The sequence below is a fragment of the Argiope bruennichi genome, chromosome 4 (genome assembly GCF_947563725.1).
Source record: "Argiope bruennichi chromosome 4, qqArgBrue1.1, whole genome shotgun sequence".
Taxonomy (NCBI): domain Eukaryota; kingdom Metazoa; phylum Arthropoda; class Arachnida; order Araneae; family Araneidae; genus Argiope; species Argiope bruennichi.
Genome location: NC_079154.1, coordinates 80,941,108 through 80,960,718, shown reverse-complemented (window position 1 = coordinate 80,960,718; position 19,611 = coordinate 80,941,108). Strand labels below are relative to the sequence as shown.

General features: G+C 30.3%; 1 protein-coding gene across 1 annotated transcript in view; it reads left to right on the top strand.

The window, feature by feature from the left end:
* LOC129966083 (cyclic nucleotide-gated cation channel alpha-3-like) overlaps positions 1 to 16,007 on the top strand; it is a 442,056-nt gene extending 426,049 nt beyond the window's left edge. Inside the window, exons 3-4 of the mRNA XM_056080457.1 lie at positions 13,546 to 13,854; positions 15,150 to 16,007. Coding sequence (XP_055936432.1) covers positions 13,546 to 13,854; positions 15,150 to 15,820 — 980 coding nt within the window. The 3' untranslated portion in view covers positions 15,821 to 16,007. The remainder of the gene's footprint in view (positions 1 to 13,545; positions 13,855 to 15,149) is intronic.
* The last annotated feature ends 3,604 nt before the right edge of the window (positions 16,008 to 19,611 follow it).

Genomic DNA, 19,611 nt, shown 5'->3' with positions numbered 1-19,611 from the left:
AAACTATTAGATGAAGTGAAATTTTTTATACAATTAAATAAAGAGAACGTAAAAAATTGTTTCCTATATTGTTTTCTTTTCGATTTTAAAACCTTAAATTTTTTGGAAACAAATCTTTATTAATATTAAATTTAAAAAAATATAAGGACATCGTTTTTGTAAAAGAGAATTTCTTTCATAATATAATATAGGCTAGATTATGAAAGTATTCAACGTAATTTAACTTACTGATTGAAATAACACTTGGGTGCTCATTCCATCTGTCAAATCACAACTATTTTTTATGTATTGTTTCTCTATCTCGTTACTATAAAAATATCAATCATTTGATTAGTTTCTTCAAAGCCATATTATTAAATAAGCCAGTAAACCTGAAACATTGACTTAAAGAGTAAAAGGCACGTGGAATCTTTTCTCTATAATTGAATTTTCAAAAATTATTTATTCTTGCGATTTTACTGAAAATTCTTTAAATCATTCAGAGCTTTATTCACTAATTAAATATTTTTTTAAAAATATATAAATATGTTTTCTAGTATTTTTATTAGAGCGTTAGGCTTTTAACGTAACGGTCCAGGGCTCAAGTCCCTGTTCAGACGTTAATATTTTATGCTCTGGTTAATGTGGTGTGAACAGGGGAATGCCAGCTCAGGTGTCGTCCTCGTCATCTGACCGCGGTTCAAAATTACGAGGTCCGTCTCAAAATAGTCCTAGTGTTCCTTTACAACGGGACGTTAATATAACTAAACTAAACCAATATTTTTATGCCTTTTATAAGAAAGAAATACACTGTAAAATATGATAATTAAATTCTCGATACTCTACCCTGGTTGACATATTTAGATATTAAAAATTTGTGTCTGGTTCTCAATTTAAGAAAACATATTGATGTTAATTCGGTTAATATGTCAGAAGCATAATTAAATAAGGTGGCCCAAATTCTAATTTTTAAATTGTCGGAGACATAAAAATAGTTCGAATAGGAAAAAGATTTTAAATAGTGGGAATAATTAAATTTTATGCTGTTTTAGTCAATAAATAGATTTTGTAACTTTTAGAGAATATATAACTTTTTATGCAGTTCCACGTCCCTATCAGTCATATTTGGTAAAATATTTTTGATACTATAATATTGCAAACGAAAAACAAACCAAGTTGCTGCGATTAAAATGGATCGATTTATAAAATGTTGAAAATCACTATTTTAGACAAATTTTAAGAATAAATTCGATGTCTCAAAGATTTTAAAAGATTCTCTTCAAATTTAAAATTACACCTTTTTATATTACTTTTTCAAATTGTGCGTTAAAATAAATTTACATGCAGCCACTATTAAATTAAGTAGATTAATTCAATCAATTTTAGTCAGGGAAAGATTTTTTGTATCGAATGTCTTAGAGTATCAACAGCTTTTTTTTAATTAAATATAAGACCGAGAGTTCTTATGCAAAGTAAGAATCGTACCTTTTCCAGAAATACATTAATTGACTCAAGTAGTATAAAATATAATTCTGATCATTTAAAGCCTTTTTCTAATTAGATCTATATGTTTACCTGTAAGTACTATTCAGAAATATTAGTCTGTTGGTTGATAAGAGTCTATTGGTTCGAGATGTTTATCTGATTATTTATAAATCACAAGAGAGTTTCTTCACTTTAATTCTAATCACAAATTATTTTGAGGACATTATTTTCAAATTACAGCAACATCTATAAGAAATAAGAATAAATTGATTACTTCTCTTAAGCATTAGTTCTTTAAAAGTTCTGCTACTTTTCTTTACATGGAAATTTCAAAACAAAACTTTTTTTAAAAAATTCTTATTCATTTTATGCGCAAAAAACTTCTTTCTCTCCAAAAAATAAATAAATAAATAAAGCCATTTCGAAGATTTGCATTGCTATTCATGAAATAAAGTTAATTGAAATAATTCTAGTTAATTCTGTACCACACTTTTTTTCAAAATTCTGCTTTATTTTACACCAGGCCGAAAATGGAATCTCTAGGGGGTGAGATTTACATAATTGAAAAATAGTGCTTTTCTTAATTTCTGGTAAAATCTACTTAATTTATTTTTCGAAGTCATAATTATATTCCAACGATGGCTTTTTTTTTATTTCTGAAAACTAGAATAGACAACATATCTTCGTTTCATCATTGACATACTTTGAGTAACTGAATTTTCAAATTAAAATTAAGAAATGAAAAGTAAATATCAATTAATTACAAATATTAGCTTAAATATTTGTATGATATTTGCCTGTATAATGATGAAACTGAAGTAAAATTTGGAGCCCTCTATAGCGAAAATAAACAATTTGTTTAGCTCCTTAGTTGACTTTTTTTTCTAGTGGTGAATTATTAATAAGTGTTTGGAGTTAGAATCGATTGAAGTCTAATGCTGAGAGGCACCAAACGCTCGGTCAACAAAACTACGGCGAGCGCCCAAGACGCTTGATTATCTCTACGAAATGTTCTCCCTTTTTCGTACGTATAAGTGACTCAATAACGGCGATGCTCAATAACTGTTCGTTAAAGCAGTTCGCCCAAAAGGATTTGAGGAACAGACAGAAGAGAACTCTCAAAGGATTTCTGAACATATATCTGGTTAATAATATCCATCAGCTATGAAGGTCACTTTTTGTATATAAACCCCTTAAAAAGGCAGGCTGTCGTTACTATTTTTGAGTTGGAGGGATTTTTGAAGTTTTTTATATACATATATCTGGTTAATAATATCCATCAGCTATGCAAGGTCGCTTTTTGTATATAAACCCCTTAAAAAGGCAGGCTGTCGTTACTATTTTTGAGTTGGGGGGATTTTTGAAGTTTTTTAAAAATCTTTTTAAAGTAAAAACTTGGTTATTCTAGTATTTTGAGATATCTGAAATTGAATAATCTTAGGAATGGAATGGTTAATAAAACAAATTTAGGTAAGTTAGTAATACAAACCAAATTTGATTTACATTACAGTTTTCATGTCTAGACATAGTGTTGAAAATGAAAAATTTTTACAATGATTATTCAAAAATTGATTATAAATTGTTGATTTTATTTTATTCCTCCTGAACTGTCCCAGCAATATTTATGTATGACATTCGAAATGAAATTCTGAACACCAGTATCTTGAAACTGTATAAAATCACTAGATCAGATTTGTAGAAATTTATATCAGTTCCTCAGAGCCTGATGCAAACAAGATTTCCCCGACATCCATCGAGATCGCTCTCAATCCTGCCAGATTGTATGTTTTTTTTTTTTTTTTTTTTGAGATTCCAATTAATTTCATTACTTAGCATAATAAATACCTTACTTTATGCCTTCTCGTATTCGAAATATTCAAAACGAAAGAATGAAACAGTCAGAAGATTCAGCTTCGCGCTTTTGTTGAAAATTCGCGATTTAGATCTTTCGAAATTCGAAATAAATTATTTCAAAATGCAAGAATACGAAAGCTCAAAATAAAACAAAATGATTGAATCAAATTATTTGAAAAAGTAATTTCAGAAAGGGAACATCTCAGTAAATTTGAATTTTCATAAGGAGGAGTCATTAAAACAATTTCATTTCAAGTGTCATAAAATCAATTTATAAGAATTTCTAATGAAACAAAATTTATTTTAAATGTTTCTAAAAATTGCTAGGTCATTTTTAATAGGCTTCAAACGAATATTTGATTAAAATATTTACCAACCTTCATTTAAAAATTGCTTCTATGGAAATTTTCTCCTTTTGCTGTAAATATAGGTAAGTGTGATAATAATTTAAAAGTAAAATTATATTTTGGAGTGTATACATTGTAAAAATGTAGTAAGGAAGTTTTACAAATATTAAAATAAGTAAAATTATTTAGGTAATATTGCTTCAAATTTGTCTAGGATATTAGTAAAAACTTTATTAAAGATATTCATTTTCAAGGAATTTATGAACATTTTCAACTTATATGCTTTTGTTGTAAATATATCATGAATAAAATTAAAATTCGAATTTAATTTTTTTTTCAGCGTTATACATTTTTATAGCTTTTTTGACCCAAATTTATTAACTAAAAAGTAAAGATTTAAAATAAAAATCGCTCACTTTTGAAAATTTTATACTCTACAGAGTGATTTTCATAATTTGTGTAATATCTTTGAAAATTATTTTGAAAACATTTTTCTGAATGTCTAAACAAAATCAGTGTACTACAATATTAAAGAAATTTTAAGAGAAATTTTTGAATTTCTCCAAATATGTGAAGTCGAGAATTTGAAATTCCAGACATTCCTCAGTCCTATGAATATATATATCTTTGAATTATTTCTGTCTAAAAAACATGAAAACTCAAAAATCCTTTGAGCTAGGCGGATAAAATTTGATGTATGTTTTTTTTTTATCGAATTGTTAGATTTATATAAAATTTTGAATGAAATCAAGACAAAGTAGGTTTGTCTTGATATTCGTGTACAGGTAAAGATACAAAACTAGAAAAGCTCTAGATAGATAAAATGTAGTGCACAGATTTAACTTCTAAAGTTCGTATATCCGTATCGGATTTAGCACCAAATCTCAAGCTGTATTTTCGCAATATCTCTAAGAAGAATTTTACAATATTCCTCTAAACACTATACAGCACTTGAATGATTCGAATCTCGGGAGAATCCGAGTCGTATTATATTCCAAAGGTGACCCTACACTGTATTACTGAAGATTATTATATTCGTTTGGGTCATTTCCTTGATTTTAATAACTACCTGTACATGAACAATGAAAACGGTTTCCCTTTCAACAATGAAATACATTGTTGAATAAATATTATTAGAAATAATTTTAAAAATTGACCAAAATTACAAGGGGTTTTCAAATGAAAAGATACGAAACGTCGTAACAACGTAACCGTTAACATATTTGCCTGTGCCGCTATGGGAGAACGTAGCGAGACATCTAGGGATGCGATTGGAGTCTCCGGCATAGATCGGAGCATGCGCAGGAAAGAGCAAAGGCTCTTACATAGAGTGCCGTCCAATTGACATTGCAGTGCATACGAAGACAGGATTCCTCGAGCACAGAACCATTCACTCCGATGTGTATTATGAGACACAGCGAAGATTACGCAGGTCCATCAAGCACAAAAGACCGGGGCTACTCATGGAGGATGTGGTTTTGCTACATGATAATGCGCGTCCACTCGTCTCCAGGATCCCACACACGGAACTGTCCAAGTGGGAATAGCTTGACCATCAGCCCTTCAGAACGGAAATGTCTCCCTGCGACTTTCATGTGTATGGTCCCCTAAAAAAACGTCTGAAAGGGTAGCGCTTCAAGTTGAATGGCGATCTCAAGGACACTGAAGGACTGGGTCTCGTTAAGGCCACAGGAATTCTGGGAACAAGGAATCCTTCGGCTCGTTAATCAACGGTATCGTTGTGCTCAGGCCTATGGTGGATACTTTGAATAAAATCTTCATTTATATCCACAGTGTCGTTTCATACCTTTTCATTTGAACACCCCCTGTAGAAAAAAATATGTATGTCAGCTAGACAATTCTTGAAGTTTTAAAATGATGTAAAAATAATTTTCGTGTTATATTTCTTTTGAAAGGGAATGGCGAAAAACTTCAAAAATTTACTTACAAGTGGTCGAGAGTAGTCGGTTAGTTGACACTGCGTGAGACAAAATGTTCATATGGGTCTCATGTTCCTTCACAACCTTTCCATTCGCAAAACAATTATTCCACAGAGGAGCGTAATAAATCTTTTTCCTTGATTCCATGAATATGCTGAACAATGCTGTCTGTCAGATCCAACAATATTACAAGTTTTTCTCGGTAAACATGATTCTTTATTGAATCCCCATGACCAGAAATCCCAATGGGCGACTTCAGACAAGAGGCGTGGTCATAATGTGGAAAAACCACGACTGATCACCTGTTCTTTTATGAAAGTGTGGTTTAATATCTGTTGAACGCTACGATGGATATGCGAACACCGTCCTGCATTAAAAAGGGCATTTTGAAGGAGATTCCGCTGCCGCAATTCTGGAAATACAAACCTTTTCAGTATATTTTTCCATAACCTGCTGACGGAGTCACTTGTTTAAAAAGATAAGAGTCAATAACGGACGTTGCAGTGAATTTTCGCCATACTTTAGCCTTTGCAATGTAAAGACACTAGACGGATTGCGTGTGGGTTTCCAATTCTTCAAATGAAACTTTTGTGTGCATTAAACTAAACTCTAGAAAAAAGGCAAAACAAAAGAGTGCCTCAAGTGCTTTGTCTGATACTTCTATGTGGCAAAAGTATGTATATGCTTCCCAATTGCGACAAATGTTTGTAACTGTTCTGCTAATTTCGCTGAATTTCTTGAATCAGCTGTGATTTTGCAGCTAATGCCTTATACAAATCGAATGTGTGCACCAAGTGATAAAGTCAATTATACGTCTGTCATTTGGAATTTATAAGATATTATTAAATTATTATTAAACTCCACCACATTTTTGCTTATTGAAATACTAGAGAATTATTTAAATTTGTATTTTGTATTTGCCCGTAAGCAATTGAATATATTAGTAGATAGCAACCCAAAATGCACAAGCAGATTAAGCATCAATTGTTGCTTACTGTTCACATGTCCACGAAAATTTTCTAAATATCGTTCATCTTCTTAATATACCAGAAGATTCTTATCTTATATTCCTACATCTTCTAATCTCCCTATAGCAGGGGTGGTGATGTTACTTTTAACAGAATGCATGCTGAATTGGAGTCATCTGCCAAACGGTTTCTAAGCGAGTCTGTAATGTTATTCATCTCTGAAAATAAAGATTCGTAGGCATAGGTAGATGAAAAAATAGTTAAAGTAGCATGAACCAGCTTTTTCAAATAGTCAAAAGTGTCTGGAATCGAATTCCATGTTTCCAAAATTTCGTTACTGATATTTTTACTTATATTGCTTATTAATCTTTCTGTTTCAACTTTTTTCTTGTTTCAATAAATTTTTGAATTCATATTGAATAAACTGGAAATCAATAAGTTACATTTTAAATTCTTCAATTTCCAGTCGAATTGGGATAAATTCAATTTATCAAATGAAGTTACATCAGGATACTTAATAAACTTGAACGTTTCCGATCATTACTTTAACTGAAAAAATCTAGCTGAAAATTCCTTGATTGAAGAATTAATTACGGAAATAAATTCTTCATATATTTTTTCTTCGTCTGGTTTCTCGTATATTTCTAAATCTTTGATATATTTTTTTTTTCAAGTTTGGGAAGTACTTGTAGTTTTTTGTAATAATATCGTTTCTGAAAACATGCGGTTCAGCGTCAAAAGCGCGAATGAGATCCATCATGATGATAATTTTTTTATACGTGCCTTTACGATTTATGTTCAATTCATTGAAATGTTGGCATATGTTCGCATATGTAAAAAACGTCCGCTTTGAAAGCCACATAACATCCAACAATCGTCGGTATTTGCCCGTCTCTTTTCTGAAACAGTCCGATTTCTTCTAAGCAGTCAACAAATCTTTGAAATACGTCCCCGCGGCTCAATCAATGAATAAATATTATTATACCATTAAACCATATACACTGAATTGACTTTTTGGTGCGTGGCTTAACACGCATTGCCAAATTTACTTTAAATTAAAGTATTAATACATTTCTAATTAATGAAAACTACCAGCCATGTAGATAAAAAAATAAATTTTAATTACAAATTAAATTAACAAATGTAGATCATGATACATTGGCCGTAATTTCATCGACCAGCACGAGGCAGAAGTTCGGAGCAAGCCGGCGAAGGCAGGAAGTGAGTCACTCGTATTCGTTGGAGAGCAAAGTTCATCTCCATAGGTATGATTGATTCTTATCGCCAGCTGGCGAAACAAACAGTCATTTATCGCCTGTTTGGCCGCTGCAACTTCATTCAACAAAGCATCAAAATGTACACTATTACATTATCAAGATATGTTGAACCATTCTTAGCCACAATGTTAGGGTATGGGAATATGTGAACCGCGACCGATCATTCGTATTTGTTCGTAAGATTTAATAGTAAACTTTGTTATTTTGAACTAAAATGCAAATCGTTTTGATCGGAGTCGTGCCTAAAATATTGTGTCGCGTGCCATCAGCCACTTGTTCGCCATCCCTGCAATATAGTTTCAACACCACCTTTGGCGCAAATAATTTATTCTGCCAATTTAAATCGTGTTGCGAACCGATTGCGCCAGATTGCTAGGTGCTTGATATTTCAATCATATATTTGAATACCGGATGTGTACACGATCCATGACTTGATTTATACGCCGACAGTCGGAAATTGCATGGATAAACATTTCAATCGCCATCCGTAATAGATGTTGATGAAGTTACTACTGAATGCCAACTCCTTTGATAGCTAAATATGGAAATCACCTGGTTCACAGGATTCGGTGTATATTATGTTGAAACAGCATGAGAATTGAAAATATATATATGGCGATGATAATGTAAACGGTTTTGAAATGTGATCGCACTGAAATGTAGATATGACAAAAGGTATTACGTTCGGGAGGGACAATTTATAATCTTCTCCATATATTAAACGAGTTTCGCAGTAGGTTTCAACACTTACGAAATTGTCAACTTATGTGACACTTTAGTGCCTAAAATGTGGCTAGTCAAATTCATCTTTCTGTGATACGAGTTTAAACATATAGGTTTAAATTACTTAAGAATATAGTTTTTAGACATATTTTAATTAATAGGTAAAATTATTATATCATCTTTTTTATTCTGTGAAATAATTATTTCTCATGTCTTAATTTATTTTCGGTTTAGTTAGCTAAAATCCTACTTTGATTCCAAGTCAAAGCTATTTTAGAATGGATCTCGTAATTTTATATTGAAGTATAAAGATAAAATATATTTTCTGAGTTTAGTATTTGCATATCAAATCCAGAATATGACAGTTAATTTTATGCATAATATTTTAGCCATGTATATAAATTGGGGGTGAATATTAATGGTACAATAAAATATAACTAAACAATAAAAAGCAAAAAATTAGATCTGGGGTAAGAGATGCGAATTTTAATCTTATTCTATTGCAGAAACGTGTTCATTTGCGAAACAATGTGTTGCTTTCCTGTCATCCTACTTGAAAAATGAAAGGGTGAATCTTGGTTGAATGGTGTATATAAGCTATTGTTTGAGATTACAATGTTCGACAGTTTATTTATTTAATGCCACAAAATCTTGAATATATTTCTTTTTTGGGGGGAGAGAGCAATTCTTGGCACACGGTTTTAGCAGTGGATAAACGGGCGTAAGGCTGGACAGATACGATTTTATTTGTTGTAACCTACGATTGTTGATGGGGAATCTCAGACGATTTTTTTAGTTCTCTTGGGGACGTATGAAAGCAAAAGTATAAGACCCCGCTTTTTGTCTGGTGCCTCTGGTAATTTTACTTGGAAGTCAAAGATATGGCAGGTATCCCTTTGCAGTCCCAATACCAACTGCATTTAGCATGTAGAACTACATTTTCAAAATTTCACACAACTTCAGTATCATTGTGATTTCTGCTGACATTAATCTCATGATTTTAATGTCTTGTTACATTTAGATGCTCCTACATTATGTTTGTGTTCTCCTTTTTCTTCTTTGCCCTGCTTGTAAAGAAAAGATTTCTTACCCCAAAGTGCAATTTGTAAGAACTTGAATCCTCTTTGTGCCCCTCATTTCTTTCATACATTTGTCGTATTATAACTGAATCAACTTGCATATACATCATAAAAAGAATAACGCTTCAATATTTGAAGATTAGGTTTTTCCAAACTCGCTACTTTTTTGGTTTCTCATTTCAGACCATACATTGTCCCCGTTATAAAAGTTTGTTTTAATGCGTACTATCATTATTTTAAATTTAAGAAATTATTGCAAATAAGTGCAAATTTTAAGTGCAATTTTTAAGTTACGCATTAAAAATAAGCTATTATAATGGGGAAAATGCATAGTTTGAAATGAGAAACCAAGAAAGTAGCGAATTTGGAAAAATAAAATCTTTATCACTTTTATTTTTTAATTTCTCTCTTATAATATAGAAGAATAAGATATATTTCATAAATACTGTTTCTAAAAGCATAAAAACTGATTAACAATACCATAAAAACTGATTCGTAAGTTCCAATTAAGAAATATTACATGCTGACTCAGTCAATGCATAAATCGCTCGAACAACAAAAGAGTTCCCTGCCTGTAATGCAATAAGATAATTCTTAGACATCCATGACTCAACAGTTTCCATAAATCTTCGGACAATAATTCTCAACGTTAATTTCCGAGGATTAACTGTTATTGGAGATAACTCTGCTTATCCTACAGTGGGGACGATCTAACTTGGGGAAGATCTAATCTCTTAGCCATGATATCTAGGTGATGTTTGATTAAAACAACATTATCGTTTTCTATGAGAAGATGAACTTTGAGAGAAGGGATAATGCAAAGTCTGTATTAAGGAAGAATTTAACGCACGGATGCTTCTGTTAATCATTTTTTTTTCCTTGAGCTGTTATATGACATTTTTACTTAATGATTGAACAGAGATCTATTTAATTGATACTAAACTATTAATATCTATTTAATTGTATTCGACTAGATAGAGAAACTAGCCATTATTTCATGTTGGAATAAAGAGAATTTTTACAAAAAATTTATGTATAATCGGAAAAGAAACTTAAACGATGGAAGAAATGGAAAAAACTATCTGTGGCAAGCATTTAAAGCACGAATGTCTCTGTTAATCCCCTTTTTCTACAACTGTTGTATGATATTTCTTTGATTTAAGGACTATATGTAGATATTCATTTAATTGAAACTAATCTGAATTTGATTGGATGAAGGAGTTTATCATTAATTTCATTTTACGATGGAATAAAGAGGATTTTCCGCAATTTTGTAATCGGAGAAAATGTTTTTTAATAAATGCAGAATATGAGTGAAAAATAACTAAATTGCCGCAACATAAACCAAATAGCATTTTAATTCAGATGAGTTTAAAGTATGAGATAAAAACCCTTTCAGGAGAAACATTTTTACTAAAATGCACAATTTCAATATTACAAAAACAGTTGTTTCATTTGAAATTGCCTTATTTATACTATTTGCTTTTTATTAAAATATCTACCCACCTTTGGTAATTCGCTATTCCGTCTGAAAGAATGATTATTTTTAATTTCAATTAAATTTCTTATGTCTAACTTGATTTTCCTAATTCAAAGTGTTTTTAAGAAGCAATGAATTTTAAAAGACAATGAAGACTTATTTTAGCTTTACACCTTTTTTTAAAATTTATATTTAAAAACATATTTTAGCAGTTTCGTAACCAAATAGAAGAAAACTTTGAAATTTTAAAATTTCGATTTATTTCATCGCAAGAGGCATATTATATACAAAGAAGCGATAAGAGATGCGTCAATCTACATCGTGACACAAGAGGAAAAGAAAATGGTTTTAATATGATGTTTATATAAAGATTTCTTTGATACGTGTAGTCTTAGGAAAGGGGAATTTAGGCATATTTAAAAGAATGTGGTAAACATCAAGAATTTTTATCCCTTTACTCGGAGCGTGAGAATCTGCTGAAGTGAGCAATTTCAGAGAGCACGTGCAAAATTAATTCAATAATAAGTAGAAATGGATCAGGAAATAAGGGAACAATTTAAAATTAAGTTAATATGGGCTAAATTAAGATAAAAATTGGAAAAATTAATTAGAATTTAAATTACACTTCAAAATAACATATTATATATATTATGTAACATATCTATTTTATGTAATCTATTTTAAGTTTCGTGTTGCTTTTCGATGTAATGTGATTTTTCTTATTTCTCGTATAAATTGTACAAATAATTAGAGTATTTCTTCTTTACCTTTCAACAACGAAAGAAAGTATTGCTATCAAATATTTGATGAAGCAAAGCAAACTGTTTGAATTTTGTGCTAACAATTAAATCTATTGTCGAGAATTAAATTTAAAAAAAATATTTTCAAAATTTAAAATTTCCGATGGAAATCGCATGAGAATTAAACCAATATGATTACAAAGAATTTTATTTAATTTGAAAATGATACAAAAATGAATTTCATGCAATAATATGTTCGGAAATTTTAACAGACATCTGAAATTTTTATTAATTTTCAAATGATTTTAATTTTTCACGTCTACTTCATTCATCTACTTTTTCAAAATATATTACAAAAATAATAATAATAATAATAATATCCAATCTCAATCAGGACAGTGTTTCATTAATTAAGTCTCCAATTAATTACATCATATTTAAAGTATAGAGAACCATCAAAATGCTCTATCATTATTATACTATTCTAATTTAAAATAACACTTTGTTAACACTTAAAATAACACGTTTAAAATAACACACTAAAGTAACACTTAAAATAACAATTTGATAAAATGAATTTTATTGAAATTGACTGGCTTGACTATATCAGTCTCATTTATATGGTTGCCGATTATTAATAGTTAAAAAATTGAGTCATGTCATATATAATTACTATATATAATATATAGTTGTATTATATATTAACACAATTATATAACATATATTAATACAAAAAGAGCATAAATTAATATAGATAAAAGTTTTAAAAAATGTATTATATTAAATTACTTGCACAATAATGATAGAGTATTTTGACTGTTTAGCAGCTATTCAAGGTGGCGAAATTGTCAAAATAATGATGAAAATTAGTGAAATCTGTCCAGATGTTGACGTCGAGAGATCATGAGCATTTATATAAAATTAAAATTTTCAAAATCTGTGCAGTGGTTAGTGTTTGCGAACTCTGTCATGGGGATTACTCATAAATAACGTACGGTGAAACTTTAACTACGGTTTTTTTTTTTCAATTTTGCTCAAAATTGGAGGGTGGTGGATGGTGTCTTAACCTTAAAAGCTACCCCCGACCTGCCCAGAAGGCACACAGATAAATCTGAATGGCCGGACCGACACGACAGAAACACTGATTGGAACTGTGGTTGAATCCTAAAGCAGCGTTCCAACGTCCCGTCCGCGTCTTAAGACTGGCACATTTGGGCCTTCTTTTCTCTCTTTTGTGATTTATCGTTCTTTGATGTCTTTTCATTTTACTGACAATTTGAGGGAAGCTCCCGACCGACGTCCACATGCCGGGGTGATCATACAATGGATCAGTTGGCAGATGTACGACCATATCTGTAAAGGAAACAGGTCATTGAAACGGGGCTTAAGGGCTAGTACGACCACGGTACAACCCTTCCCGTGGGTTGTACAGTGGGTGTACGGGCGGAGGAGGGTAGATGACCATTGATTATATATTTAAAAAGCATGAGGCTTCAAATGAAAAAAAAAGGGGAGGGAAGGAGAATCAACTTAGTGGCTGGGCTGGGCTTGGTAACTTGTTGATTAGTTTTTCCAAAAGTTTTTTTTTTCAAATATATAGACGATAGAAAGGATAATTTACATCAACATGATTCCAATATTTTTTGTTTATTTATATTGTTTATATCTTGCAGGTGAAGTCGGCAAGGAAATGTACATCGTCAACCGCGGCAGATTGCAAGTTGTTACGGACAACGGGAAGACGGTTTTGGCCACTCTGAGAGCTGGCAGCTACTTTGGGGAGATCAGCGTCCTTAACATGGGAACAGCAGGAAACAGAAGAACGGCGTCCGTCCGGTCTGTCGGATACTCCGACCTCTTCTGTCTCTACAAGCAGGACATGTGGGATGTTTTGAAAGACTACCCGGCGGCAAGAGTCCGGCTTGAGGCGATCGCGGTCAAACGGCTTGAGAAATACAAGAAAGAAGAGGATGGGAAGAAAAGTAAGTCATGCCTGAGGAGGTCTGATGGAAATTGTTTGCTTAAATATCAAATATGAAATATAATTTTTTATATTTTCAATATCATCCTGTACATGAATAGAACACATTTCATTTACATTTTTTAAAAATTAATATGATTTTAGTGAAATCGTTTGAATTTACGTTATATAAATTATTTGTTCAATGAAATGTCACTTACTGAATAATTTAACTTAAATGTACATAAATGTGTGGTATCAAAAAAATGTTGCTACTAAATTTCGCTGAAGAAGAGCTTTTTCAACTTCAGTAGCAACTTCCATGTAAATAGCTTTTGGGATTCTGCTCTAGTATCTGCCAATTTTTAAGCTTCTAAATAAATTTTATAGCACATAATTTTCATTGATCCTATAGAAGACATTCTACAAGAAAAAATTGTACCAGCATACAACTATAAAATGCATTTAGCCACAATTAAAACATTATTGTGTAAGGGATATTTTCATTAACCATTTAATTTAATATAAAATGCTTTGAAAGAAATTTTTAAGAAACTTATTTACTGATCTATAGATTTTCAATAATCTTCAATTTTACTTTAAACCCTATAATGCATGTCTTTTTAATTTCTTTTAGAAAAAAAGTGTTTTCAACAAATTCATATAATTTAGGATTTTTTTTTTAAAAAAATTAAAGTATTTTTTCGCAATTTTTTTTAAATTTCGTGAAATTAAAAAACAACAACTAAAATCTTCCAAATGGTTACACTGCGAATGAGACAATAGTCCAGTGACACAAATCCCATTATAATAATTCTGCAATAAAAATAAAAGTCCCTTTTTACCAATATATATTTTTTACAAAGCAAAAAAAAAAAAATTATAATATTTTTGATGGTAGAACTATTCATACAATAGCTCTCTAGGTCTGTTTGAAACTTCTAGCTTAAATCTAGTTCTATTACTTCTACTATCGTCTATTGGGCTTTTCTACAAATTTTTTTATCAAAAAACATTTGTAAATACTTTTTTAAGCACTCATTGTTACCTTATGTAACAATCATGTGAAGCTAATAAATGGAAATTAAAACGTATAGCCAAATGGCTATACGATGCACTGAAGGGTTAAGCGTTCTTATATTTTATGGCAATTTTATTATACTTCAAATTTTTACTTTGCGCATGGCTTATACCAAACTAGCATAAGCACTGCAATTGCTAATTTATAGTAAAAATTTCAATGCTCTTTAATCTCCCTATATTACTTTCCATCACATTACTCTTAGTGTGCACTTAGTTCTCACCTATTCCTTCTAGTGACGTCATGCATCACTGTTCCTCCTGCAGTGTCCATGGGCCGCAGTCGCAGCACCCCCGGACTCGTAGAATCCCGTGGGAAAGTGCCTCTGGAAGAGATGCCCATTCCGGAAGATGATATACAAGTGACCAGTCACTCGAGTGGCGACCCGGATAGCTCTGCCAGCAGAGGAACTGCTCGTTGCCATTTTCAGCCCACCAACTTCCTTTCACCAACTGTAACCTACACCCTACCGGGGGCATCCAGTATTCAATCCGGTACTTCAGATTCCACCAACGTTGAACCTCACATGCCCTACACTCGATCGAATGTGTTGTCCATCATACCGTCCTCACCCTATCGGACTCGGTCACCTGTGCCAGCCTACTCAGCGAATCTTGATCAGCAAGGATGGTATGTGCATCCACAACCTTTGCCTTATGTAGCAGCTACAGCCGTACCAGTCCATCCTGAGAGGGAGGCACTGATGTCCGAGGTCAAGAGGCTGAGAGAGAAACTGGTCAATTTGGAAGCTGACAATACGAACATGAGGATCCAACTGAGCCAGCAACAGTGGGATTTCGAGAACCGGTTGACTGGCCTCGAGCTGCAGCTTTGCACTACTTCTGGGGCGACCACATCTCCAAGCATACCAAGTCCTGATGAAAATAATCAGGAATCCATAATATGAATATTTCTTGAAGAAAGGAAATTTTCTGTAAGAATTGTATCGTTTATGCTCCGGTTTCACGAAGCGTATTGTATAGTAGCTTCCACCAGTTTTAGATTAAAGTAAGTTTCGTATGATGGATGAATAGCATAAACTGTTTAAAACATTTTGCTCAACAATGGTTATTTCCCAAATATAGATCGATCAATTTTCCCACTCAAACAACTAATGTCAACTTTTTTTTGTTAATTTATATAGGATTCTTTAATTTCATAATTTATTAGCTCTTAATTTGAGGATAAATAAAAATTAACAAACAGTACTAAAAGCATTTATATTTTAAGTTTTTTATTTCTGGCAACCAATTTTTTAACTTGAAACACATAAAATCTATAAAAAAAATGAAGCCATCTATCATAGTTCATTCAAAATGATTTCCTTTTGCAACTCTTTAAATTGAAATATATGTCACCTGAGTAAAATAAAGAAACTTTGTTTGATCTTATCGGCATTATCTTATCTTAAGAACCATTACTGTTAAATACAATTTTAGCTGAAAGTACACAAAAGTTAACAATGACCACATCTCCGATGAATGTTATATGTTTTAGCGTCTCATAGCTGCAGGAATAGTTCCACGAATTTAATCCATTTTTATTTAAAATTTAATCATATCTCAGAGTATTTATTACCGGTGTAGGATAATAAAATTTCTTTAAATAAATTTTTAAATTTGAAACTTAAGTTCTATCATGAAATGAGAGGGAAAAATCGGTTACGGAATATTATCTTTACAAAAATGATACAATTTAAATAAAAGTATTTGAAAATAGAACTAAAAGAATATCAAGCAAGAAATTATTATTAGAATATTACTATTTAGAATGCTACCATAGTAGAAAGAAAATAACATAAATCATGGAAAATGCATACATCTGCATTTAATCCCCTTGTTTTCTAATAACATTTTTCTTCTGGAAACTACACAATTCTTTTCAAATAATCATCATCTTAACATTGACTAAACAGTACATAGACCTTTGATTCATTTAAAAAACTAAAAAAAACGTTTCTTTTCTGTTGAATTTTTGTGAATTTTGGAATAACATCTTAATATTAATGTTTTTGAGCCATATTTATATAGGATTTATAAGAAATTTACAAAATTTTGTTGATAATTCTCTTTTAAATGATAATATTTCCTATCGCCTACATAAAAGAACTCAAATATATCGTAAAATAAAATATCTAATGAGACATTCATTCAAAGGAGCAAACTGTTTTAATTAGGAATATCAAGAATTGCCTAAAAAAGATAAGAAAATTTACAAAAGGGGTAATTATCATAGAAAATGGGTTTACTACATATTTTCTGAAACATTAAAATTAAAAAGTATATTTATCTTGTAAACATATTTAACAAAACACCTTTTATGCAATATAGTAATATCGTTTGGATAAATTCCTAGAATAATTTAAGCTATAATTGCAAATATAATTACCTAGAAATAAAGGAAAAACAAATTTATAGGCGATAATGCTTTTAATTTCAAAAATGTATCAAAATAAAAATTAAATAATTCAAATAAAAGTTAATTTTTTTACAATATTTGCATTTAATTTTCATACACTTTATCCAATGTGTAGGTAAAACCAGAGATATTTTTTTTTAATTATTTGAGAACTGAATGAGAACGAGATGTTATTTAAAGAAGTTTGGTGAAATTTTTCTCATGCTATTCACTTAGAATAACAAATAGAAAGTTAATATGTGTAGGAATATTATGACATTCATCGGTGAAATGGTCTTCATATGATTTTATGTACCAATTTGCTCTAAATTTGTCTATATTATATATATAATTTACTATTTAAACTATAAACACTGATTAACTCTTTTAAATGATCATGAAAATGATGAGATTTTACGTAACTATCATTAGAGGGTAATGATTGTAAGAATGGATGCATATTTATTATACAAAACATAATAATACTTACTTTTTACTATTCTGTTTTACTATTATTTCTTCCAATGTTTGTTGATCTTTTTTAAACTTAATTTTGTAGTTTTAAATCGATTGATGAGTGATAAAATATTCATTTAATATAATCATGTTGAACACATACTTTAAGAATTTTTATATTTTAGCTACTTTGCTCTTTATATATATAACTGTGTTTTGTTGTTATCAAATGTGCAAAACTTTATGTGAAAATTAGAAATTGGATTTGTTGAATTTGGAAACTAACAGAAAATGTAGTTATTATATTTTTAAAAAAAACTAAATTTCATTTAAATTATAAAATGATATTATTATAATTTAAAATAGACGACAGCATACGATCGATGTAGACAAGAAATAATCTATTTCTTTGCTTGTTACTTAAACTTGATGAACTTCATTTGACATGCATTATGGTTTATACTTTACCGAGCAGGACGCCCTCAAGCAATATCCAGACATTTAACCTGTAGCATCAAATACAGCTTAAGGGGAACAGAATTGCTGTACAAAGCATCGTTGAATTTTTTATAGAGACGGAAATGTTTTATGATCCATCAAAATACGACTGCTAAATAAAGCTGAGTGAAAAGGCTCGGGCGATTGATTACCTTTGTGAGAATGAAATCTATGAAAATATAGCGACCATTTCACCAATTGTACTTCTTTTAAAAGTGTAATTATCAATTAAATGCAATTGGGAAGGGTTCTTTTTAAAAAATATATGATAATAAGCAGAAGTAAGATAGTATGGTTAAGAAACAACATTCTTAATTTACTATCTTAATTATATGCAATAAAGAAAATTTAGCTTTTGCATTTGGAATATAAACACATACAATTTATTGAAGTAATTACATTTAAAAAATTAATTTAGTATCCTTAAATGTTAATAATTTGTTTTTGTTTTTAAATCTTCTAGGAATAAATATTATGAAGGCCCGCTATTTATAAATAACGGTTAGAAATGTCGCTAAGATCTATTTGAATACTAAAATTCTGAATATCACCAAGAAAATTAGAATGAATACAGATTAAAAAAGAAAAATAAAATCATTTATTTTGCTATAATTATTTGCTGAACTGCAAAAGTTTTGGACGCAACAAAAATATACTTTTATATACTATGCTCAGAATTTAATAATTTGGGATAATCTCTACGTTATTAATTCAACATTTTACAAAAAAATTCAGCATGATTAGTTTAAGAAATCAAAATTTTATTATTTTATAACATGCTTGCTTATAACAATGTTTATAGCGATTAAGGTTATTTTTATAGTTATAATAATCGATTTAACAATAAGGGCATGATACTTCTTATTTAGAGAGCGTTAAAATATTCGCTTACAAAAAATTTCTATTGCTTTATAAGCTAAGCAAAGATTTAGGATTCAAAAATACTTGTTATAAATTACAATATTTTGGATTACTTTTTTCACTATACTGCAGCAAATAGAAACGTGGTCTGTTTACCAAGCCTTTGCATTTTTTACAAAATTCTTTGGAATTTAAAAATTGGTAAATTTGGTTTGAACTATACATAATGTTATTCACACGAATCGGATTTATTTGCAATATAAAATGTGCATGTCACTAAAGACTTAAGTTGCATACACAAATTAACTTTTCAAAAAATTTAAGCAAGTAAGATTTGTCTTAATAAAGAATTTCGTAATTTGTTTTATAATCGTGATAAAATTTGGGCGATTTTTTCCAACTTTATCAAATACATAAACTTACATGAAAAATAAAATTATCGATAATTGAAAAAATTAATTTACTAATTTAGTTAACTTAAAGGAA